Source organism: Emys orbicularis, chromosome 7 (genome assembly GCF_028017835.1).
Source record: "Emys orbicularis isolate rEmyOrb1 chromosome 7, rEmyOrb1.hap1, whole genome shotgun sequence".
NCBI classification, from domain to species: domain Eukaryota; kingdom Metazoa; phylum Chordata; order Testudines; family Emydidae; genus Emys; species Emys orbicularis.
The window spans coordinates 60,845,631-60,871,780 of record NC_088689.1 but is presented as its reverse complement, the minus strand read 5'-3'; the positions used below and the strand labels follow the sequence as shown (position 1 = coordinate 60,871,780).

General features: G+C 42.3%; 1 protein-coding gene across 1 annotated transcript in view; it reads left to right on the top strand.

Annotated features, from left to right (window-relative positions):
- The window catches only part of LOC135881544 (L-threonine ammonia-lyase-like), a 38,048-nt gene extending 14,837 nt beyond the window's left edge, over positions 1-23,211 (top strand). The window contains exons 5-11 of the mRNA XM_065408210.1: positions 11,878-12,043; positions 14,179-14,275; positions 15,406-15,481; positions 17,135-17,260; positions 20,400-20,567; positions 21,641-21,698; positions 23,149-23,211. Coding sequence (XP_065264282.1) covers positions 11,878-12,043; positions 14,179-14,275; positions 15,406-15,481; positions 17,135-17,260; positions 20,400-20,567; positions 21,641-21,698; positions 23,149-23,211 — 754 coding nt within the window. The remainder of the gene's footprint in view (positions 1-11,877; positions 12,044-14,178; positions 14,276-15,405; positions 15,482-17,134; positions 17,261-20,399; positions 20,568-21,640; positions 21,699-23,148) is intronic.
- Positions 23,212-26,150: the final 2,939 nt, after the last annotated feature.

The following is a 26,150-nucleotide window of genomic DNA, read 5'->3' as shown; positions in this document are numbered from 1 at the left end:
CAGATAAAGTAAAAGTGAGCAATTTGTGGGATATTTTTAATTTAGACTCCTTAATACTTACAAAAAATTTTAATATATGGTTTCTAAATAGACAGGTACCAGATGAATTTAAGAAAAATAGAACGATTTTAATACCAAAGACACAAGATGAGGAGGAAATGAAGAAGTTAACATCTTGGAGACCATTGACAATTGGGTCAGTTTGGATTAGAATCTATACCAAAATATTAGCAAAAAGACTGGTGGAAACAGTTAAGATATGTAGTAGACAAAAAGGGTTTATATCCGCCCCTGGGTGTGAGGAAAATATTGCTATATTAGATAATTTGATTAAAGGGGCTAAACGAAATGGGAATGAAATTGCAATAGTGTTCGTAGATCTGGCTAAAGCTTTTGATTCTGTGGGACACGGACATATAATAGCCGGGTTGAGAAGATTTGGTATAGATGAACATTTTATAGATATTATTAGGGACCTTTATGATAATTGCACAACTAGGGTATGGGTGGGTGATGAAGTTACTGAGTCTATTTTAATTAGGAGGGGGGTCAAGCAGGGTGACCCGTTGTCCCCAATTTTGTTTAATATTGCTATGGATCCCCTTTTAACTAGATTAGAAGTAGAAGGAAGTGGTTTTTATGTTAAGGGCAACGGTGTCACGTCATTGGCTTTTGCCGATGATGTGGCAATTTTAAGCAGCTCATATAAAGGAATGATTAAAAATTTGGGTATCTTAGAGGAGTTTTGTAAAAATACTAATCTCTCTGTTAATGTGAAGAAAACGAAAGGCTTTCATATTTTAACTAAGCATAAAACCTATGTAGTTAATCCTAAGGATAATTGGCAGATAGGGTCAGAGGAGATTGAATATGTTCAACCAGGGGATTTTGAAAAATATTTAGGAGCTAGAATAGATCCCTGGATAGGTGTAGGGGGACCGGTACTTAAAGAAAAATTGAAAGATTGGAGTGAGAATTTAATTAAGGCCCCATTAAAACCGGCCCAAAAAATATTAATTTTACAGACATATATTTTACCAAAGCTATTTTATAATCTTCTTTTAATAGAACCCCCTTTTAATCTTTTAAACGATCTTGATGTGTTAGTTAGAAAAATAGTTAAAGAGATTTTACATTTACCTCAGTGTACCACAGATGGGATATTTTATTCTAGAGGTAGGGATGGTGGTTTAGCTCTCACTAAGTTTAGTGTGCAAATCCCAAATATGTTAATTCGTAAATGGAGGAGACATATTGTCTCAAGAGATGATTGGATGGACCTATCTTATCTATATGCAGGAGAAAATCTTGTGGATAAAATATTGTCATTTAGTGCAGTAACATCTCATCCCAAGAAATGGAGGGAAGAGGAATTTTTAAGATGGTCGGAACTGAGATGTCAGGGAATAGGGATAAAATATTTTAAAAATGATTTAATTAGTAATTCGATTTTTAGAAACTCTAGTAAAGTTAAATCGTCAGCGTATATCGCAGCATTGCAGCTTAGGGCAAATATTTATCCTACTAGGGAGACATTAGCAAGAGGAAGAGGAGGTGTGAATGCTCTTTGTAGATGGTGCGGTAAAGTGCGAGAGACTGTTCCCCATATCTCAGGACAATGTTATAAGACTAAGAATGCTAGGATAAAAAGGCATAATAGAGTAGTGTCTGCAGTTGTAGATAAGGTTGGTAAATTAGGGTGGAAGGCAATGATAGAGCCCCATTTGAGAAATAGTAAGGGTGAGTTAAGAAAGCCGGATATTATATTTATAAAAGGAGATACAGCAGTGGTGGTTGATGTTACAGTGCGATGGGAGGATAATGCCGGAAGTTTGGAACAAGCCCACAGTGAGAAGGTGGCTTATTATCTTGAGTTAGAGGAAGAAATTAAAAACTTAACGGGAGGTAAAAATATTCACTTCTTTGGTTTTGTGCTTGGGGCGCGTGGCAAGTGGAGTGAAGGTAATAATGATTTGTTACAATTATTGGGAATGGACAGAAGTAAAAATTTTAAGGAGAGTTTATGTAGACTTGTTTTATATACCACTATTGGTATGATGGCTATATTCAGTGACAGGTAAAGATCCCGGAGTTTCCATTCCGTGTATCTTGCCAAAACTAAATTTTAGCTATTTTGGTTTCCATGCTCTAAATTTTCAAATTTTTAATATTTTTTTGAACATTAATTTATTTAGTGTTATTTAATATCTGTCCTTCAATAGAATGGTTTTAATTATATAATAAATACTTATTAATGGATGAAATTCCAATTTAAATTATTAGTTTATTTTTTTTTTTTAATTACTGGATGTGGATGCGGACTGGCCGCGTATAATAACCAGGAAAGGGCAGGTAGTCACGCCTGTACATAAATAGGGGGTGGGGTTCTGGAGGGCAGTTAAGAGCAGGGGTCCCAGGAGGGGGCAGTCAGGGGACAAGGAGTGGGGGGAGGGTTGGGGGTTCTGAGGGGGGTGGGAAGTGGGAGGGAGTGGAAGGGGCAGGGGCGGGGCTAGGCAGGACGGGGGCGGGGCTAGGGCGGGGCTCCTCCCGTTCTCTTTTTTGCTTGCTGAAATATGGTAACCCTACAAGAATCCAGCATGAGAGCTGGGAATCAACAGGGAGCCCTGGGAGCTAAAGTTCCTTGGTTAGCTCCCTGCCTATAGAGCCAGCCCTGGAGCAGGGAAAGAACTACATTTCCCAGCATTCCCTCGGCCGCAATTAACAGGAAAGGGAGGGGGAAGGAGTGTAGAACTGAAACCTCATGCTGCAGCTTGCTGTAAATGATAGGAACAGAGCCAGCTCTAGGTTTTTTGCTGCCCCCCACCTCAGCCCTGGGCTCCCCCCGCACCCCTGTGTTGTCCCAGTCCTGGACTCTCCCCTGCCCACACCCCCTGCTGCCCCAGCTCTGGCCCCCACCTGCACCCCCCTGCTGCCCCAGCCCTGGGTTCTCCCCCCACCCGCATTTCCTGCCACCCCAGCCCTGGCCCCCACCCGCACCCCCTGCCTCCCCAGCCCTGGGCTCTCCCCCCACCCGCGCCCCCTGCCGCCCCAGCCCTGGGCTCTTCTCCCCCCCCTGCACCCGCACCCCAGCTCTGGCCCCCACCCGCACCTGCTGCCGTCCCAGCCCTGGGCTCTCCCCCCACCCACATCTCCTGCCACCCCAGCCCTGGGCTCTTCTCCCCCCCCTGCACCCGCACCCCAGCTCTGGCCCCCACCCACATCTCCTGCCACCCCAGCCCTGGGCTCTTCTCCCCCCCCCCGCACCCGAACTCCCTGCTGCCGCCCCAGCCTGGGCTCTTCCCCCCCCCTGCACCCGCACCTCCTGCCGCCCCAGCCCTGGGCTCTCCCCCAAAGAAAGAATTGGGTGGACTAAATGGACATTGCACCTCTCTATCTGAAGCCTAGCAAGGCAGGTACGTGGATCCCACTAGAATTTAAAATGAAAAGTAAGGGAGGGGAGGCTCTACTAGACTGGGCAGCTTTAGATGCAGTACCAGGCACGTAGGAGGATTTACACTTCTGAGCCATGGAAGCAGAAATTGACTTTTCTTTTCCAGATTTAGCTAATATTCAGAAAGGGAATCCAGCACCTGCCTTCCAGATTTGAACACCCTCAAAATTCAGGAGTGCTCAAGCTCAATTTGGGCAGCTGTTACTTCATTTCTCCCAAATCAAATATACTGATCCACTGTAACTTGCTGTAGGAAAAAGTAGAATAAATTGAGCAAGAAATGCTTCCCAGTGGTTATTAGGACTGGAATTGCTATTTTCAACAGCCATTGCTTTTTTTATTATTATTATTATTATTATTATAAGTTTTAGTTTTATTTGTTTAAGGAAGACAGTGATATTGCATTGGCAAATTCCCCATAGAAACAAAGAATGGAACAAAAGAATAATAAAGGCACCTCAACTTTTCCTCATTTATGTAGGACAGTCATAGATTCATAGATTCATAGATTCTAGGACTGGAAGGGACCTCGAGAGGTCATCGAGTCCAGTCCCCTGCCCGCATGGCAGGACCAAATACTGTCTAGACCATCCCTGATAGACATTTATCTAACCTACTCTTAAATATCTCCAGAGATGGAGATTCCACAGCCTCCCTAGGCAATTTATTCCAGTGTTTAACCACCCTGACAGTTAGGAACTTTTTCCTAATGTCCAACCTAGACCTCCCTTGCTGCAGTTTAAGCCCATTGCTTCTTGTTCTATCCTCAGAGGCTAAGGTGAACAAGTTTTCTCCCTCCTCCTTATGACACCCTTTTAGATACCTAAAAACTGCTATCATGTCCCCTCTCAGTCTTCTCTTTTCCAAACTAAACAAACCCAATTCTTTCAGCCTTCCTTCATAGGTCATGTTCTCAAGACCTTTAATCATTCTTGTTGCTCTTCTCTGGACCCTTTCCAATTTCTCCACATCTTTCTTGAAATGCGGTGCCCAGAACTGGACACAATACTCCAGCTGAGGCCTAACCAGAGCAGAGTAGAGCGGAAGAATGATTTCTCGTGTCTTGCTCACAACACACCTGTTAATACATCCCAGAATCATGTTTGCTTTTTTTGCAACAGCATCACACTGTTGACTCATCTTTAGCTTGTGGTCCACTATAACCCCTAGATCCCTTTCTGCCGTACTCCTTCCTAGACAGTCTCTTCCCATTCTGTATGTGTGAAACTGATTTTTTCTTCCTAAGTGGAGCACTTTGCATTTGTCTTTGTTAAACTTCATCCTGTTTAACTCAGACCATTTCTCCAATTTGTCCAGATCATTTTGAATTATGACCCTGTCCTCCAAAGCAGTTGCAATCCCTCCCAGTTTGGTATCATCCGCAAACTTAATAAGCGTACTTTCTATGCCAATATCTAAGTCGTTAATGAAGATATTGAACAGAGCCGGTCCCAAAACAGACCCCTGCGGAACCCCACTCGTTATGCCTTTCCAGCAGGATTGGGAACCATTAATAACAACTCTCTGAGTACGGTTATCCAGCCAGTTATGCACCCACCTTATAGTAGCCCCATCTAAATTGTATTTGCCTAGTTTGTCGATAAGAATATCATGCGAGACCGTATCAAATGCCTTACTAAAGTCTAGGTATACCACATCCACAGCTTCTCCCTTATCCACAAGACTCGTTATCCTATCGAAGAAAGCTATAATATGCTTATAATATGCATCCAGATAGCCTTCAATCACACAAGCTGAAAATTGTTCCACTTTACTGCAGTTCTGTAACCTTATGGGAACCAATCCTGTCTGTGTTCTGTGCACATCCAAAATTCCTGCTGAATGACCCGCCCTGGGAGTGAGTTACCAGTGACCCAGGGCTGGGGGGGCAGGAGGGGGCAGTGGGTGGAGGGGTGGGGGGGCAGCCAAAAATTATTTTGCTTGGGGCAGCAAAAAACCTAGAGCCGGCCCTGGTTCAGAGCAAAACTTGAAGTGATGTTCACCCCCTATTTTCCTCCTTCTGCTGTGTAGAAATATTTTAGATGGACGGCACGTATATGGTCATGCAAATCTAACCATTTAATATTAAAATGGTGGAACAGTTCCTATTAAAGCACCATCCTGCAAATCCTTCATCATGGGAGCAGTCCTTAGAAATGGTGGGAAACCTAAGTGGTTTCTCTCCATATTTCAGACCTGTTAAATCTCCCAGACTGGCCAGGTGACTCCTCTTTTTGGCCACTTTTTGCACTGCTCCTCACTTCAATCTTACAAGTTGGAAAGCTGCAAGAGCTCATGAGGCTGCACCTCTGTCTATAGAGACATAGCCTGGAGGACACTAACCATAGAAGACATCTTAGAGTATGATCTGTGAACCTCCCCATGGCTATAGACCGGGGTCGGCAACGTTCGGGGCTGGCCGAGGGATGTGCTGGCCGCGGCTTCCCATTGGCCCGGGACGGTGAACTGCGGCGAGTGGGGGCCGCGATCGGCCGAACCTGCCGCGTCAACAGGTAAATAAACTGGCCCGGCCCACTAGGGTGCTTACCCTGGCGAGCCGCGTGCCGAACGTTGCTGACCCCTGCTATAGACTCAGACCTATGGCCAGAGAGCTGCTGGACAATGCTGTAGCCACCTATCTGTAACCATAGGGGCCAGGGACCAGAGTAACCAGGGAACAACAGCTAGTGGCCTGGGAGCACTAACAAGGGAGCAACAGGCCAAGGCAAAGAAGCCTTCCAACCACAGCCTGCCATCCATTCCAGGAAAAGGAGCAACTAGTTACTTGGGTATCAGGCCAAGGAGATGCCAGAGACAACCAGGTGTTAACTAGTCAGCAGGAGCTGTCAGCAACAGGTCCTGCATTGCACACTCCATGGAGAAATTTGTGCTACAACAAACAGAAGAAGAAGAGTGTTTTAAGTATGAGACGGGAACAGCAACAGGTTGGCTATAGATGCCAACCAATGAAATCTGGGCAGGAGACGACTAACAAAAATGCCCTTTACCCCTCTGCTTCCTACTGAGCAGGTTGAGGCAGGAGCTGCAGCCCTAAGAAGCTTGTGCAGGTAGAACTCCAGGTCTTGTACCCTGTAATGTGAGGGTAGATGCAAAGCAGTGGCCATGCTAGCTTGGATCACTGCTTGGGTGGGGACCCCCCCCCTTTTTTTTCCTTTTTTTTTTGAAGAGTATAATCTCTCCTGCTAACTACTGTCTGACATGCATTAGGAAGAAACTTCCCCACTTGGGACCATAACATGTAGGTAATACTGAAAGAGGGGGAATGGTTAAAAGTCAGAAGGATGTATCTGTTTTACAGAAAGATCTTGGTTCGGTGTATGGGGTCAGAGCTGAAATATGAAAACTAATGTGCCTAAGAGCAAAGGGATGAGTTTTGATAGACAAAGCTAAGTGCCATATACGTGGCATTGAATTAGTTAATATGGAAGAGGAAAAAGATCTAGATATCTTGCTATACCCATCTGTTAAATTCAATCTAGTGTGCACCAGTGTAGAAGGCTAATAAAATATTGGCTTGTGTCAAGGGGCATATTATATAAGTCTAAGCATACTGTGCTGATATTTTATGAAGTAGTGTTCAATTTCGGTCCCTTTCTTGAAGAAAAATGTGGTTACGATGGACAGAATACAGTGTAAGGCAAGGAGAGATTAATGGAATGGAGAGTCTTGCATATGAGGAATGATTGACAAAACTGGGACTCTGCCTTGAGAGAAGGCGATTTAAGAGGTGACATGACTGAAGTATTAAACTAGCTAAGGATTATTATAAAATTAGGCATGATTATCTGTTTGAGGGCATTGGAAAGGCCAGATCTAGGGGACATTGGTTTAAAATGGGAGAATATATGCAAAAAAATGTAAGGAGTTATTGTTTTAGAATGAACATGGTAATATAGATGGAACAAAGAGGGTTCTTAAGTCTTTCCAGGTTGTGCTTGTGAGAATTTTTAGAGCAGTTGCAATTATAATTGATTACTATAAATATCAATTACAATGTATAGATGCTTCCACCAGGTGGCTTTTAAGCACCTTGATTAATTCAAAACTCAACTATAATAAAGCAAAGGCACCTGGTCTCTTACTCTGTGATCAAAAACCTAATTCTACATACAAACATCACTCAGACACCAAACTAAAAAGAAAACACAGAGCCGTGCCCTAAAGGGATGTCACTCTTTTGGGTGTAGATTTGAACAGCATTCCTGAATAATAGACACTCACAGGAGACATCCCTGCTTCATACTCTTGAGCTCTTGTGTGTCAGGAGTTTCAACACTACCTGTCCCAGTTTTACATAATAGACCAAATTATTTCCTGTGGAGTAACTTGTGTTTTGGAAAGTTAGGCTATGTACAGAGAACCAGGAGTATTTGTTTCAGGATTTTGTAAGCTATATGTTTTATAATGTTTGGAAGTTTTTTTTGGTTGGCAGTTGTGCAAAAATACCCAAAATAAAAACCTCAACACTCCCCCCCCCCCCCAACCTCAAGATTTGATTCTTCTACTTTGGATTTGTAACCCACTTGAAGTGCCTGATGCTCTGAGCCCAAACTGTTAAAAATCGAAATAATGCCTTTCCAAATAGCAATTACAATCCCATTAAAAAACATTCATGTGGATGTACTCATCACACACTAGTTATACCCTATCACCCACACACTTTACTGAAAAAATATGAAAAGTGTGACAAAGAGGCTAACATACCTGGACCTTAGGAGACTAGGATCAAGTAAATCTCAGAGGTGAGGGGTCTCCTGCCAGTAGTCTCCTTCCACTTAACCAAGAGGACTCTAGCTCAAATGCCTACACCGGTCACAACTGTGGCTGTGACAGGCAGTTATGTAGGTACTCAGATCTCCAAAGTCTCTGTCCAGTGACATAATCAACAAACTATCCTTCCTCCTCTGCTATGGATACCATCTGACCATCCTCTAAGTCAGTGGTTCCCAAACTGGGGTTCGTGAACCCCTGGGGGTTCACGGAATGTTACAGGGGGTTGTCGGGGAAAAAATCTCTAATGGCGGATAGAGCGGTTCCCTAGGGACCCCGGGCAGCATGGGGCCAGCAGCCTGGAGCCCCTAGACTTCCAAGAGCTAAGCAGATCAAAGCAAGCATATCTGTCACACTGAAGAGATTTAAACTTCAAGACTCCTTACAAAAAAGGGAGGTGGATATTTTTTGCTGTTTTTAAAATTAAATAGGGAGCTAGTATTGTTTTTAAAATTATTATGAAGAACAAGTTTAAGCTTTGTTGTAACATGTGTTGTTTGCCTGGACTACTCAAGATCTGAATGCTTGTGTAGGAGGAACTCTTTGAGTTGGCTTCTTAAATACCTTCATGCTGTTTCAAATCTGATACTCCTTTATGAAACATAGGAGCCTTGTCTTATAACAGGCTTATTCAAAGTGATACAAGCTAGGAAAGTGAGATCTTGGAAGAGTGTTGCCGTTTTCATAATGTAATAAAAATACTGTAATGATAAATAATAGTTAATAATAAATAGTGTGTAATAAGCATGTTATAAAAACAAATTTTATATTTCTAAGATCACTGCTTTTATAATTTATACTCAGGTAAAGGAGAAAATCCCTGGAAATATTCATTTTTAGGAGGGGGTTCGCGAGACTTGACATTTTAGTAAAAGGGGTTCACAGGTTGTTAAAGTTTGGGAACCACTGCTCTAAGTCTAAGTTATGATCCTTGTTGACAAATACTAACTCTCTCAGTTGGAAGTGTTGGTGTCAAGCTCACTACTATTCCACCTCCAGAGTGCAAATGAAGTGCTATTCTGTGTCAGTAAAACCAACACAAGAGACTTTGGGTGGGGAAGCAAAACTTCATATTTAGGTAGAACTGCCTGTGAAATTTTAGGTAGCAGTATGTAATTACCCAAGTTGGAATTCAGTCATGATGTCCACATTAATGCCATACTAGTGGCAGGGGATCTTTAATAGCCACAAGTCTTCAGGACATCAGCTTTACATTTCTCCTGAAAGAAAGCACATACAGTAGCACAGTGACTCCAGAACAATGCTGAAGCATGGATTCATTTGTGGATTGGAGAGTGAAGAATTGCAAACATTCCTTCCTTGCGTGTCCTGGGTTTTCTTGTATAACACTACATCCAAGTACTGACCAGATGGGACCTTAAGTCACTTGAGATCTGATATGCTTCCTGAGGTCACAAGTTCATCTAGTACTACACAGGGTTAAATATTTCTAGAGCTATGTCTGCACAAGGAAATCCGTATAAATTAGCAGCTTAAATACCCCTGAGGATCTGGCCCCAGGAGTTTTGAAGGACATGTACAAAACTATGCCATGCAAAAATTATAATAGAATGCCTAAGGTGGGGAGCCTATTTTCAAACACTGGCATCTAACAGGGCATTTGAATCCTACATTTTGGAAGTAAATAGACACTCATCAAATAGCTAGTTTTACATCACAAGTGCTAATTTTAGGATACAAATGTGGGATTTATGTTCTATTAAATTACTGTTTATGTATAAAGAGGGAAGTGAACGTGCTGCTCGTATTTCCCTTTATATCTAAGCACGTAAAGGTAAAAAAACCCTAATGAATTAGTTTCACCACAAATGAAAGTGTTAAACATTAATGTAGGAGGCTTGGATTGGAGTCCTTTCTAAATGTTAGCAAGGAACGTGTGACTGTCTAAAATGCCTGTCCAAGCTGCTAATAGGAATGTCGATCATGCCATATGAAAGGCAGACTGGCATTTGATACAGCTTTGCATTTTTAAAGCAGCTTTATATGTACATTGAATCTTCCAGAGCCACATTCACCTTTGCAAGTCCTCATGAACTTCAACATGTAGATTGCAAGGGTAACTTTAAAAAAAAAAAAATTCTTGGTTGGGGGAAAAGTGTTCTTAATAGCCCAGTCGAATTTTTCAAAGCGTCAGTGATATTTTTATCTTGCTTTACTTGTAAAACAATCCTATATAAAGGGGAAGAGATCATCTTCAGGTTATGGCCCTGGATTGGGGTTCAGTTCCCAGCTCCTCCACAGACTTCATGTGTGACCTTGAGCAAGTTGGTTAATCTCTCTGCCTCATCTGTAAAACTGGGATAATATTGATTCCTTCCCCCCTCCCCCACCCCTCTGTCTTGTCGATTAATATTGTAGATTGTTCAGGACAGGGAACTGTCTTTCGCTGTGTAGGTAAAGCAGCAAGCACACCAGGGCCCTGAGCTCTGTTGGGGCCTCTAGGTGTTACTATTAATGAATAAACACAGCCCCTTGCACTAGAGATAAAATTAAGGGATGAATATGTTGGTAGAATGTAAAAAATGAAATCACTGGTACAGTAATTCTGCTTGGTTTATTGATGACCGAGTATGTAGAACACACACAAGTACTCAACAGTCTTACAGTTTTTGATCAATTTGTCATTCTGCAGGTTTAATTAAAATGGTTCTAAATCAGCCAGCTCTGAAGTTACAACAGTCTCGTGTTGTACCTTGCTGGCTGTGTGTATTCTTAATATGTTCATTAAACTGCCTGTAGCTGTAAGTGTTTTTCCAATGAATACTTAGGCAGACTAAATCCTCCTCTTATCCTTCATGGAGGTCTTCCAAGGGGTGTTAAGATATCAGATTTTGGCCCTGGATTGTGGAAAGTTTTGTGCTCCACTGATCTGGTCTGTATCTACTGTGACTACGTAAACACAGTGCTTCCCTTTCCTGTAAATTCCCACTATTGTGAGCACTAAATCACACTCAAGTGAACAGAGATCGCTGTACCTACACTAGATTCCTTCTTATTGCTTACAGTTTTGACTGGAGGATATTAGAACTCATGCAGCTTAAAGAAGTGATAGCAACAGAAATGGGAGTCCTCTCCTTTCCAGCAATTTAAATATCTGCCAGCGATGCCAATAGAGAATTCACCTGATCATAATTATAGTAGCCTGAGAGCTAGCAGGATAGGCTTTCTAGGGCAGAAAGTTCAGCTCATTCATCGAGCAAAGCACCGCTTGTCACTTTAATCCTGACTCACCCGGATGAAATCCATCACCCCGTCACACTCAGATGGATTGCACACAGTAAAGTGGCTTAGAGATCTTGAAACATTTGCTGACCTGGCTGAAACTGCTGAACTTGCGTCTGTTTCTTCTCATGGGATTATTTTGCTCCATGTTGCCTTTCAGTGTAATGTTGTTTTAGAAAGTGTCAGGATTGCTAAGGTTCATTGCAGCAATATCTATAGCTGCAATGTATATGAGGATGTGATTAGTAGCAGTAAGTACTTGCAATGCCTCCTGGAAATTCTAACACTATATATTTCCATATGTGGTTTTCCTGATAAACTATAGCTTTACAATAGTGAACTGTTAACAAGTCCCAATTCTGCAATGACTTGTTTTTTTTCTTTTCCCCTAGGGAGGACAGTGCTATATACCTGTCAGGACTGGGTACCATGGGATTGGAGATATATGAACAAGTGCCAAAGCTGGATGCAGTGATTTTCCCTGCAGGAGGCCACTGTGGATTGCTAGCAGGATCAGCTGCTGCCCTCAAACATCTCAACCCACACATTGCTGTGATTGTAAGTTGTTTTCACCTTTCAACTGTGTATTTTGAGAGATTTATCCTCCTATCTCACAGGCTTCAGAAAGGTTCTGTATTCTACTAAAGTACTGGGAATGAGTCTGTGTACACTATAGACCGAAGTTATTGGTTCCCATGGTCATCTTCCATGAGAACGCTATTTTAGAATTTGGGCAGCCTGCTTTGTTTCTTGGTTAATTGTTTGGGTTTTTGTTAATTATGTAGGAACCTTTTTTAAAGCAAATAAGACCAAACTCTTCACATCTAAAGTTTTAACTGACCTGTTTTGGGGCTGTTTAATGGATTTAAGAGTGTTTATTTAGCTTGTTTGAAACCTGTGTGATCTTATTAAAAGTCTTTAGTTGCCTCCAAGTTTTAGGACACTGTAGAATTCTTATTTGAAAGACCTTCAACTAGATAGATCCCCAAAATAGTATGGAGATTACTTAATCTTTACTCCTGGAAGGAGCAACCTATTCAGGTTAAAACTGAGGTCTCTTTGGATTGTTGTGAAAATTTGTCCATAAAATAAAACATTCATCCCAAATTATACACAGAATAACCCCTTCTGGCTCTTGGTGTAGAAATTTCAGCTAGCAGCTGTTGAAATTGTAAGTGGTGGGATACAACAGACAACATATTTCTGGATGATGCAAGGTTGCTTGACGTTGCAAGGTTGAATGACTTTAGCCACCCACAAATGTATAATAGCTATAAAAAATTACTACCTGGACGGTTCCTAAAGATGGGCACCAAACTAAACCTTAAATGCAAACACCTCTGAATTTTAAGAAATTGGAATCAAGAGCCAAATTTTTAGGCTCTAGTCCATCTCTGCATATTGGTGGTGGTGGTGATTATTCATTATAAATTAGATTTATATATTAAAAACATGGGGATAAGACCTGAGGTCTTTGGTCATTTTTTACTCAATCTTGGGAGTTTACCTGAATAGAGAACTCTGAACTTGGCCCAAGGGAAAAACAAACCTATACTGAATATAATGGAAACTGGTATGAATCATTGACGAGACCGAAATCTCCAGAGGACCATAGTACTCAAGGCTGGAAATGTATATGATAATATTGATGCTATTCCATTATTCCCCATCCCTGGGCAAAAGGCTTGGGCACTACTTAAGACCTATTTTGAGGACTTAAGTGGCACATGGGCCTTGTGCTCTCCCTGTGCATCAGGGTGAATTTCACCCTGTTTTTGTATGTGTCTTATTTTTTCCTCATTTTGATGTAAAGTCTGCAGAAAATGAGGTGATGCCTGTTGTTTAAGATAGCTGGTGCCAGTGTGTTTTCTTCTTAGGGAGGGATGTAGTAGTCCAATGACTTAATTGTCCTTTCTTTCTATGACACAAAGGAACTGTTGGATTAAACATACATTTTTATTTATTTATTGCTTGCTCCTGTTACAATAGAACTTGATGTTATTTAAAAGGAATCTTTTATAACCAGGTGACAAGTCAAAAGGAACAATTCAGACTCCTTTTATGAGCTTATTCTCTCATGCCAAAAGTGATGAGAGATTTAATTTGATCTATTTGGAAGAGTTTAGCGACGAGAAATTGTAGAGGGACCACTGTCAAGGTAAAATCATAAATTAAAATCAACACACCACTTTATCCAGTTAAAATAATGCCCTAGACTATTGAAAGGTTTTTTATAATATAAACAAATGGCGAATATTCAACTAAAAGCAAAATTATAACTCGTCTGTCATCTTGAGTCAGTAGGATTAGATTAGTCAATTTCATTTTGTTTTGTACCAGTACAATGCTGCTGTGTTTTGGGTCCCCATGTAGGGAAATGGTTTTGATCCTTTTGAAATTCATGCAAACATTTCTGTTCACTTTTACTTTTAACCTATTCCCATCCCTTTAGGTTTTCTTTAAAAAAAAAAAAAAAAAAAAAAAAAATGTGGGCCTTTACCAAACAGACAGTATATCTTTAGTACGAGGGAACAGCTAAAATTTAATTGGCAAAAGGGGTTCATAATGGTTGCTAATCATGATGACAAACTTTGCCCACACTTTTTACAGAATTTGTTTCCTTGGTGTTGGTGGTTCCTGTTGTAACTTGATCTACATAGTAGTTAAAGATGATTTTTTTCCTCCTTTCCCAGGGTGTTGAATCGGAGAGTTTCCCTGTTTTACAACAATCATTAAAGATAGGCCATCCTATTGAAGACCAGGCCTGTAGCAACCATCAGTTTTATGGAGGTAAAAGTATGAAATCAGACAATAAATGTTGTTATGGATTTCTACAATCTGTGAATCTTCTTTTCCAGTTGATCCACATCAAGTCTAACTGAAGTGAAGTGTCTCATTGGAATTGTCATGGTTTAATAAATGCTGCTAATAGCAACCCACGGAGCTGGACTTTACAACATGGATGCAATAATAAAACTTCCAGATCCCGCATTTTGATGCACAAATGAACACTTAGGAACATAAATGTATTTATTTAGGGCCACATTTTGCCAGTTGTATCACAACTAGTAATACCTTATTCCACTGAAATCAATGGGATAGCTTGCAAAGTAAGACATTAATCAACATAAGGGTGGCAGGATATGGTGATTACTTACTTAGATGTATAAAACAACAAGGCAGCAGCATTTGGAAATGGGGTTCTCAGTTTTGGGGTTTTGTCATTTAATTTTCAGAGAAACCTGCATATTAAAACAAACAAAACCCCCTGTTTAGCTGATTTTTTCAGAGCATCTCCTGCATTAAGCTCAATGAGAGTTAGAGGTCAACACCTCTGAAAATACAGCTGTGTCAGCATGAAAAATCTCTACCTCCTTCTTAACAATTTCTCCCTCCCACCTCACGCACGCTCTCATATCAACTTATGGATATTCCGGCACTTAATTGAACTAGAGATACCAAAACCAAACTTCTTATTATTGTTAATAATCCCTCCCGCTCTATACTCTCATTTGTTGACCACCCCACTTAGCCACTATGGCTCACAAACTTGATGTCCTTTTCAACTCCTCATATTTATTTATAATATATAATTCAGGTGCTGTTGCACAGTGAGAACCACATAATCACTGGGTCAATGGGACTTTGCAGGCGCTGGGGTGCAGCTGTATGGTTCTTACTGCAGGACTGGGGCCTTAGAGTGTAAAGTCTTTGGTCTCTTATGTTGGCAAACTACTTTTATTTGGATACAGAAATAACAGGTAATTAAAATATATATATTTTTAAAACTGCATAATGGCAATGTGCTGTGTTTATTTTATTTCAAAAAAAAAAAAAAAAGGAAGAGTGCAGGGCTCTAGGCAAGTTTGGACATCACTAAATAGCCAGCTTCACTTTTAACGTGTTGCTTAAATCTGCAGATATGAGTGGACCTTGCTTTGGTACCAATTCTTTGCAGTTGACTGGGAAGCTTGTAGACAAGGTTGTTACCGTGAGGTAGGTGAAGAAGAACAATGTAGTGAATGATGTTGACTTGAATGGGTATTTGTAATTCGAAATACTGTTGTATGTTAGAGGGGGGCCATGTAAGCTCCTCCCTGAGGGCCTGATCAATCCTGACTTCCATTGAATTCCATGGTTTATCGATTTTTCAATTAAAGTTTCAACTGCTTGGGACTGCAGGATCAAGCTCTGAGGTCCTGACTGAACTCTTTGAAGTCAGGAACAGTTTTTCTATTGATTTTTCTATAGCTCTTAAATGGGGAGATAACCTCCAACTAAGTGACAATAATACATTATGTTAAGTAGCATTTATCGTCCCATCTGCTTTGGCATTCATTTGGCCTTCAGCTTTATTTCATATAGTGTATTTCATACCAACTGTATCCCAAGTACTTTCAGGGTCATAAATAATATTTACGCAGTTATATATTTTAAAATGGGAAAGAGGTATCTAGACACAGAAGCAAAGGAGAGAAGTGCTTTTCCAGGTTAAAATGGGGAGAGACAGGCAGGGGAATAAAGGGAGGCTCTTCCAGATAACAGGCATTGTGGCTGACTGTATGGAATTTGTAGCTGATGTTTATCTGATGCAGTGCTGTTTACCCTAATATATGATCAACCCATGGAACAAATGTAAGCCAGATCCATAGCTGGGGTAAACTGGCCAGTTGAGGATCAACCCCTATGCCTTTTTCAGGGCAACTATGCTTGCATTATCTAGCTTGAGATAGTGCAGGTTCTCTTAGTGACAGCTGGATGAATAGTGGGGAAAATTATTCCTGGATGTTTAAGCTAATCAAGATTCAGCCATGTTCATGAACCATTTATGTTCATTTTCTATGAACGTTTAAGCCCTCCAACTTTAGCAGTGTGAATATTGACAAAAATTGAACACGAAGCTCAGGTGACTTTTGAATTGTATATTCCACTGTAAAATACACAATTCTGTGTGGGTTATATAATCACCCAAACAGAAACAATGCCAAGTGACTTTTGTAGATAAACAACATAGCATAAATTGCAAATATTAACAATCTGAAGGCCAAGATTTAGGTGTTAATGAAATTCATGAATAATTAAGAATAACACAATAAAGAGAATATTGGTGGGAAAATGGCAAAATGCGCGCGTACACATAGTACCTTTTATCCAAATATCAGATGCTATAAACAAGCCCTATCTTACAATCGTTATTGACATGTTTGGTCCCAGGGTAGCAAAAGGGCTACCACATGTGAGTAAGGACTTCACCCATTAGTTAAATTTGGTCACCTTCATGGTGTAGGAACAGCCCTTTAGTAGCATACAGCAATACTATACAACAGTGCAGGACTGACTTGGATAAGTTGTTTTCCACTGGCTAACAGCAGGGGCAATTTAGGTAGGTGGGATGTACATAACCAACTGGATATTTAGCCTGGATGCTGAGGCTAAAGCCCCTACTCTTGCAAAAAATACCGTGCGGTCAAGACCTATTTTCACACCCAGCAGTACAATTTCCCATAATGCTATAGTCCTAAATAAACCCACCAGAGGGCCAAAGAAATCCCTTAATACATAAATATCTTGTCTCGTCCCATTAATTCTTTTAAATTCACTCTGTATTTGTTCACTCTGTTTATTTGATACTGTTCCTTTTGTCTTCAGGGAAGAGGACATTCTAATTTCCATGCTGCGGTTGCTGGAGTATGAGAGAGCCACGGTGGATGCGGAAGGGGCTATTGGACTTGCAGCCTTAGTTGCTGGGAAGCTGCCAGAGTTAAAGAGTAAAAGGTACAGCATCTATAAACTAGCTATTGCAAACACAGAGCTTACCAAGGAAGTCACATGAAAGAGAGTGTGTGCGCACTCTACTTCTCAGACACAAAGGGGTCTCTTATTCTCCTTTATTCTGAATGTTGAATCACCCACTACTGTCAGTGGGACGCTGCACTAGGGACAATTTGCTGAAATAGAGAGAGAACAAGGGTCGGACCTTCAGCTGAAATCCTCTGTAACCAGGGGCAAAAGTAACTTAAAAGTCTTACCAGTACAGGGGCCTGGCTCCGGGCCCCCACAAGGGGCGGGGCCTCAGGTGGACAGGGCAGGGCTGGGGGTCAGCCTCTCCCAGCCAGCCCTTCAGCATGGCCGGGCCCCTGCCACTCAGGGCTCCAGTGGCGATTTAAAGGGCCCGGGGCTCTGGCCACTGCTGCGATGGTGGCAGCTGGGAGCCCTGGGCCCTTTTAAATCACTGGGCACTGGGGCAACTCCCCTTTTGCCCTCCCCCCCCCCGCAGCCCAGGGAGAGGGGGGGCAAAAGGGGCAGCAACATTAAAGCGCTGTCGGCTGCATAGGGGCCCATTCCAGCGCCCATTTCTTACCGGTAGGCCGGCCCGGCCCACTTTCACCTCTGTCCGAAACAATCAATGGAGCGAAACAAATTGATTCAAAGGGTTCAATGCTGCAAGATGTTGAGCACTCTGGCCCCAACGTCAATCAGTGGGATTCTGCATGTGTTTAAAAATGAGCATATGCATAAATGCCGCCTTGGATTCGGGTCAGGATGTTCAGCACCTTGCAGGGCTGAGCCCAAGCTCTTGGCGTAGCCCATAATGTGTGTGGGTTATTTCAGTTATTTCAGTTTTGTTTTTTCATTGTGTGGGATCTCCTCTGGACAAAACTGCTGTATTTGGTCACTTTGTAGGCTCAACAAGAGAATTATACTGGCAATTAAGTTATGGAGTAGCTCCTAGAAAAGATGAAGTGCAATAATCTCAAATAGAGCGAGACTGTAGTGAAAGAGAAGAAGCCTGGAATTGGGAGTGAGGAGATCTGGGTTCTGCTTCTTTAGCAGTGCCATAGACTAATGTGTGAGTTCAAACAAATCACTTAGATTTCAATAGAGGTAGGCACTTAAATATGATTGAGGATCTGGCTCTTAACCTCTCTGTGGTCAGTCTGCAGAATTGTGATGAGACTTAATGTTTATATAGCACCTTGAACGCATCACCCAAACGTTCAGTGGGCTTTTTCACTGTTACTAAAGTCCCTCACAGTGACTCTCAGAGGGGTGGTTCCACTGAGCTGGGCTTAATACTACTTTGCAATTGCTAGATGAGGGTCGCTTAATAGTTATTGATTCATTTTACTTGACAACATCGGTTGGTATTTTGATGGTACCCACAGATATCTGGGGAGGCTGGATATTCAGTCCCACAATTGCCTACAGAAAATACTGGACAATGGTCAGGCAACTGGTGTGTTGAGACCACTGCCTATCACGAGTACCAGTATTGTCTCATTGTTACCTTGTGCTCTTTGTTGTTCCTTAGATTGCAAAGGGCTCTTTGGGGCAGAGGCCTTCTCTTTTTGAACAGTGCCAAGCACAACAAGGCCCTGGACAGTATCTGGGGCTCCTAGGCATGACTTCAGTACAAATCATCATCCCAGTATTCTACTAAACAGAACTCTAAACTGTAACAACATTAAGGCCTCTAAAGCCTTAACTAGCCCGGGACGAGCCTCACAAGCTACATCTATGCTATGAGGTAGGTGTGTGATTCCCCTGCTCGTGTAGATGTACATGTGCCAGTTCTCATTGAGCTAGCATGGGTATAAATAGCAGTGTAGGTGCAATAGCAGGGGTAGTGGCAGCGGAGGCACAGCTGAGCCATGCCTAGTACAAGCCTGCCTCAAACGGTGATTACGTACTCAGCCCAGCTCAGCCGGGCATCCACTGCAGCCACCCGCGCTACTGTGGCCACGCTGCTATTTATACTCGTGCTAGCTCGATGAGAACTAGTGTGAGGATGTGTATGTGAGCAGGGAAATCACACCCTTAGCTCATAGTGTAGAGGTAGCCTGAGAGAGCACCTCTCTCCCTATGACACACTGCCCCAGGTCTGGTCAACAGAGCAGAGGCACTGATATAATAGAGGGGGTGTGGCCGACCGTTTGTTCTCATAAGGGTCCCGGGGGCTCTGGAATGCCCTCCCAGCTCTGGACTGATAGATGCTCAGGCTCAGGGTACACTACAGCTCCATGACCTTTGAAGAGCAGTGAGAGGATTTCAAGATGAATGTGGGTATTGGTATTTAACTATGAGCTGCTGCTTGATGGGTGATACCATAGCGATGAGCACCATAGAAACTCCCATGAGGAAATTAGTAATTCTGTCTTGAGAGAAGGGTTTGAATAGTGTGCAGTAAATAGGGCTTGGGGACTGCACATTGAATGAGGAGAAAACAAAATATTGAATCGCTACTTATTGAGTGAGCATTGTCCATCCTGTGCACTGAATGAGGCAGGGGTCTTGTAGAAAAAATTGTTCTTTCTGTGGCCATGTAATTAAAGATGGTAGCATAATCCATACACATAAATGGGCTGAATTAAGATTGCACAAGCACCTTAATTCTGGCACTTCCTAACTTTTGAGTGCTTGACATTGCAACGCTCATAATATTCTTGTCACTTGGTCTTTCTCTGTGTAATTGTATATAAATTAAATGGAAATAAATATATCCCCACTGAGCATATTCAGCACCTCTCGCTGTCTTGGTCTTACACCAGTGCAGCTCAACTGCTTGTAACAGTGGAAGTGCTAATGTGGACACAGCACAGACATTTTTACTCCCATGTACTCTATGGAGCGTGGGCTCCATTCTTTAAACAGGAGCAGGAAAAGGAGCACCTGTGGAACGTCACTGGTGGAAAAACTCCAGACTGAGCGAGCTCCCCTCCAGGGCAGGGATATAATGAATGTACACTCACATGATGCCTTTCATCTGGAAGCATCCCGCATTACTTTGGAAGGCGTGTACATGGCGTCTCTCACACCAAAGAAATGCAGCCATATCTGCATTACTCTCTAGTATGACAATTCTATAGGAATTTCTTTGCATAAACAAGAAGTCCTGTTTGCTCTTGTCTTTCAGAGTGGCAATCACTATATGCAGTGGTAACTTGGAGCTACCTTTGATGAGACAGTGCATAGATCGTGCCCTGACCCTTGACAACAGAGTCTGCAAATTTTCCCTCCTTCTCTCGGACTGTCCAGGAAATATTTCAAAGCTACTGGAGATACTGACTCGGGAGGAAGTGAGGTAATTCAGAATCCTGTATTTATAGCCAGTATTACACTGTTGAGAAAATAGCACAATGGACTCAGTGTTTTTAAAGACTATTGCATGCTTATAAGTGACAGCTGAAGGCAAAGGGAGTAATCCAGTGGTTTACACAAATGACTAAAGTAACCCAGGGAATCTATGTATATAGCGCTGTTGTAGCCTCTGTCGAAAACCTTTCCCTGTCACAGGCGGAACATTGGTATGTGCCCTCCATAATATGTCTACAACTCTCCTGCTCTGGGTGGCTCATCAATGTTGAAATGTAGAATTTCATTGCTTCTAGTCATTGTGAGGCCTCTACTTTTATTAAAACAAATTTGAATTGCTTTCTAAGGCATATTGTGCTAGTCTCTCTCCTAGTCATTTTAATCTCTATATTAAATGCTTCTCAGAAGCATGAAACAGTATAGAGTACAGGGCAAATCCTGCCTTCTGATGTAAATGCAAGTCCTGTGCACACATACAAAAGCTAAGTTTGGCCCTTAACCCTATAAATAAAATACATAGTTGTTAAAAGCAGAGGCATATCTATTGGTGAAGTGCTAACAAAACTTGCAAACCAAGTGACTCCAAGGGGGAGTATTTGGGAGATGCAATGGAGAATGCAATTGAAAAAACTCTTCAGGGTTAAACTTCTACAAGGTCTTTCAATGCTGTCTAATTTTAGTGTATTATCTCTGTTCCTGGCTGCTCCCATCTAGCTGTTGCACTTTGGTTCAACTACGCATATCCATTTGATTGCTGCTATAAATTTCCCAGATATGTGCTAACAATCCATTGATTTAAATGGAATGGTAATAGGATGACAGTGGTGCAGCAGATGTCATGAAGGGCCAGTAGCTATGGGACTAAAAGCATTTTAGGGATGTGAACAGCCTCTGCTATGACCCCATATTTATTTCAGCATATGAATACGGTTTGAAGTATATCACCCTTCTTTCCTCCAATGACACCTGCATGAATTTGTTTATTGCTCAAACACTTACAGAAAGCATTTGACAATGACAAGGATTTGCCCTGCTCTTTAATTTATGCTTGGTTTGTTCTAGGGTGTTGGACATCAAACAAGAACACATGTTTGTGATATCTGATCTCTTCACTATTAAGGTAAGGGGGGGAAATGCCGTTTGTCACTTCAGCAATGCTGGCCTCTCACAAACTTGGTTGTAATGGTAATTATAGAGAAGTTAGGACTCTTCTGCCTTCATATATCTTCACATAATCATGTGGGTTGATAAGGCATTGTAATGCCACCCAGCGGAAAATACAGACTTTGGAAGCAGGATGTTAGATAATCAGCAGTACTCTGTGTTATAGGACAACTTAATCACTGTGTTCTTAGGCATATAAATAGTCCATGAGTAGCTTCTCCTATCATTGAAATGCAGACAGTTCTGGGTGAAATACTGCAGCTATTGGTACTGCAGCGCTACGTTGGATATAACATTTCTGGACTGGAAGTGATGAGCAAGAGCATCCAGCTGAACTTTCAGGAGGAATCTGTAGATTGAGTGTAACTACCCAAACTTGGGCCAAGACCCCCTCTATGGCTAACACTGCTATTCTTAGGCCAAGTGTTATGGAATCTTTGATCAGAGGTGGGACCTCAGTTCTGCACTAATTTTTCTGTTTTTGGCTTGCTGGAAGTTCTGAAAAATAAATCAATGAAAGAGTCTGTTCTAGACAAACCAAAAATGGTGAAAAATGTGGGCCCATTGAAAAAAATCTGTTTCCAGTCAAACTTTTAATTTGACCTGAAGGTTTTGTTCTGGGTATTTTTAAAGGGCACAAAATGGCCAGAGAATGTGGTGGTGATGGTGCCACTGGCCTTATTATTATTTTTTAGCCTAGTGGTTATAGGGGATGTGGGAGACGGGGGTTCAGTATTTCCCCTTTGCTTGATGGGGAGAAGGGTTTTGAAAAGGAGTCTCCTACATAGCAGGAAAGCGCCCTAGCCATGGGGCTATGGGATAGTCTCAATCTCTCCTGTTGAAGCTATTCCACTTTGTATAAATAGAGTTATTGGAGCAGGGACTTGACCGTAGGTATTCCACATCCTAGATGAGTCCTCTCACCACCGGGCTGTTGCGTCATTCTTACTCATTCCTTGCCTCAATCATTATTCACTGTCGCGCACAATTGAATGATGTAGCTGAAATCAATGGGATACATTTGATGATCTGAGCTCTAGGAGCCTTAGGTACTTTTGAAATTTTTTACTCTTCAATTGGACAATATGGAGTCATCTTTAAAGCCCCTCCTAGTTTTATCTTTTATATTTTTTAAACTGAAAGCTGGATTTTGCTGCCCTTGGAACTCGAGGTTTCTCAATTAGCTTTTCATGAAATAGTGCTTACCACTTATTTATGTTGCCAAATAAGTTGTACTAGATCATCTTTCCTAGTTTCTTGGCAGAGAATGCTACAATAGTTTTCGTGTCTATTGCAATCTTTTCTATGGGGCTAGTGCATCAGAATATTGAAACCAAATATACTCTCTGACCAAAAAAAGTGTGCCATTGCTCATGTCTGCTTTTAAACATGATCTATTTTCATAGGCTTTCCGTTCCAGTAGACTCTCAGTTGTACTGCAACAGGATTTGGATGGCTATCTAATCTAAAGGTTGAAGTGTTTCACAAACTGAATGATCCTGATGATGATTTTTAACAGTACTGGAAGGGGCTGGAATACCTTTGTGATACAATTAGAGATAAACCTGAGCTGCAAAGTTGGGATCCAGACCAAAATATCCCAAAATGTTTTGAGGTTTTTTTTTATCCAGTGCATTAAAGTTAATCCTCAAATTTAGTAGTTCTGGATTTTTTCCTGAATTCTCAGAAGTCAAAAAGTAAAAGTTAGGTTTTCATAGCAACTTTAATTCACCCACATTGCACATACTTTGTATTTCTTTTCTTCCTGTGTTGCTCCTGCTTCAGCAAAGCACTCTAAACGTATGCTTAAATCCCAAATTCCACAAGGATTTAACTTTTTTCAATGTGAGTACTGTGAAATTGGAAGTGAATTAAGCTAAATTGAATTAGGCCACTTTAGGTCTGAATGAGTGTCCACACAGGGGTTTAATGCAGTTTAACTAATCCACTTTAAATACACACCTTTTGTTAAATCACCTTTCCAGAGTGTCCCTGCATAGACAAGCACTGAAATACATACTCACTATTGTAAATACAGATGTGGAATTCTCTGCCTGAACTATGGAGTTAACGATGAATGTAGTGGCTCATTCAGAGAGTTAAATCATTCCAGTGCTTAATCTTGCCCAGGATTTACTGTTTCATTTCCAAGTAAGAGAAACTTGGCTTTTACTCACTGTTTATCATGATGATGGAGTGACTTTACTCACTGGTGGGATGCCTTGATGCAGGGCCGGCTCTAGGATTTTTGCCGCCCCAAGCAAAAACAATTTTGGCCGCCCCCCCCCCCCGATTTTTAATTACCCCACCCCCAGCCCCGCCTCAACTCCGCCCCTTCCCCAAATCCCCATCCCTGCCTCCTCCCCCCAGGCTCTCAAGCCTAGGAGGGAGGGAGGGGGAGAAGCAGCGCGCGAATCAGCCTGGGAGGGAGGGGGAGGGAGGTTTGAGAGCCTGGGAGGGAGGGGGAGACTCCGAGTGGCCGCGGCGCGGGCACCGCTTCTCCCCCTCCCTCCCAGGCTCTCAAGCCTCCCTCCCCCTCCCTCCCAGGCTTGAGAGCCTGGGAGGGAGGGCGAGTAGCGGCGCGCGAATCAGCTGTTTCGCGCACCATGGCGCGTGAGCAGCAGCAGCAGCGGAGGTGAGCTAGGGCGGCCGGGGCACATTTTTAGGGGCGGCATTCTGGCGCCGGCCATGCCGCCCCTAAAAATGTGCCGCCCCAAGCACCAGCTTGTTTTGCTGGTGCCTAGAGCCGGCCCTTCCTTGATGTACTAGGGTTGACTGATTTGGGGCATATCTGTGGAAAGATCTTTGTTGTTAGCCAGTTGTTGTGTGGTGATGGCTTAAAAAAAAAAAAAGCTGTGTGTTCAACTGCACATTCTGCTTTTGGAAAAATCTTTGCAGGAACTTTTTTGCTGAAGAAAATAAGCAGGATTGAAAAGGGGGAAAACAAATCTCCTTACTCTTTCGCTGCTGCTGCTGATGTGGCTTCATGAGGTTCAGCAATTACTTAACGACGTGACCTATGCAATGGGATTGGCTGCTTGTGTTTTTTAGAATGTGCAAGAGTATCTTCTGGAGCTCTTCTGTTTTGCACCTCTGATTTAGATGGTCTTTACTAGTGTGAGATTTTTGTCTTGCAGTAGATTACAGATCACTGGTCTGGCAGCAATAGCAGTGTCACCAGGAGCCAGGTCATGTTGAAGTTGGTAGTTTTGAAAGACAAGATTTTTCACCTGTTAATAGTCCTTGGCAGGTTAGAAACAACTAGGAACGGGCAATTCCCCGAAGGATTTGTTTTTATGTGCACCTCGTGTTTACACCCTGCAGAATTTGTTTATAGAGGATGGTAGTGAGCCATTTTTTGTGAGTTTGGTTGCAAATATGGGTTCTAGACCTGAAAGACTATCCCCTTCCCAAGACTCTCCCCTCTCTGCCATTCCTTCCCTTCTACGCACGAAGGCCACAGATCTCTTCTGAGGGCTGAGAATCCTAGTCCCTCTCTCTTCTGGGGTATTTCAGAGAGGAAGTTTGATTTTTCAGTGGGAGTTAGGTGCCTAAATGCCTTTGAGGAGCTGGGTCCAGGTGACCACTTTGGGACTCAGAGAGGGAGAAGGGAATGTTTTCCCCACTGTTCCTAGCCTAGGTTCCACATTGGACAGTAAAGTGTGTCTCTGTGGGTCTATAAAATTCAGTGGCACCTTGGGAAAGGAGATCTGGGGCAGAAGAGAGTGGTCAGTGCCAACATAGAACTACAGTAAGAAAAATGCAAAATCTTAAAGCCTCCCGATTGTGCTAGGCAGCAAAATTGAAGTAGTAACATCAAGGAGTGAAACCCATTAACATGCTTCCTCCAGCTGTTTTGATTGCTCCATTTTTGATATGGTGGGGTGAGCTGTTGAAATGATTAAATGAGGCAAATATCCACCCAGTTTCCAAAGGAATGCGTTTGATCTCTTTGGGTGCTAACGTACTGGCATGACCTGCTTCACACTAGATGCAGTTTGGGAACATCTTACAGGTTCTAAGTATATAAAAATATACTCTTACCAAATCATTTAAAAAAATCTAGCAATCCCTTCCTGTTTGTGTTGACATTGAAGAAAGATGGACAATCAGCAATAGCAAGCTAAAGTCTGGGTCAGACCCAGGGGAGAAATGGACCTGCATCACTGTGGGCTTATAGACGGGGGGGAGGGTGTCTCTGAGCTTTGGAAGATATCTCCTAGTCAGAGGGCGAAGTACTGCTTCCCTAATCAGCTGGTGGTAGCTTTTCACAGCTGCTCCCTTTTCTAAATCAGTCTAACTCACTGAGGGCTAGATTCTGATCCCCTTATGCTGAATACTGCTGTCCACCAAGAGTAGTCCTGTGGAAGTCAATGGACTATTTGTGGCACAAGCTACTATTCAGTTT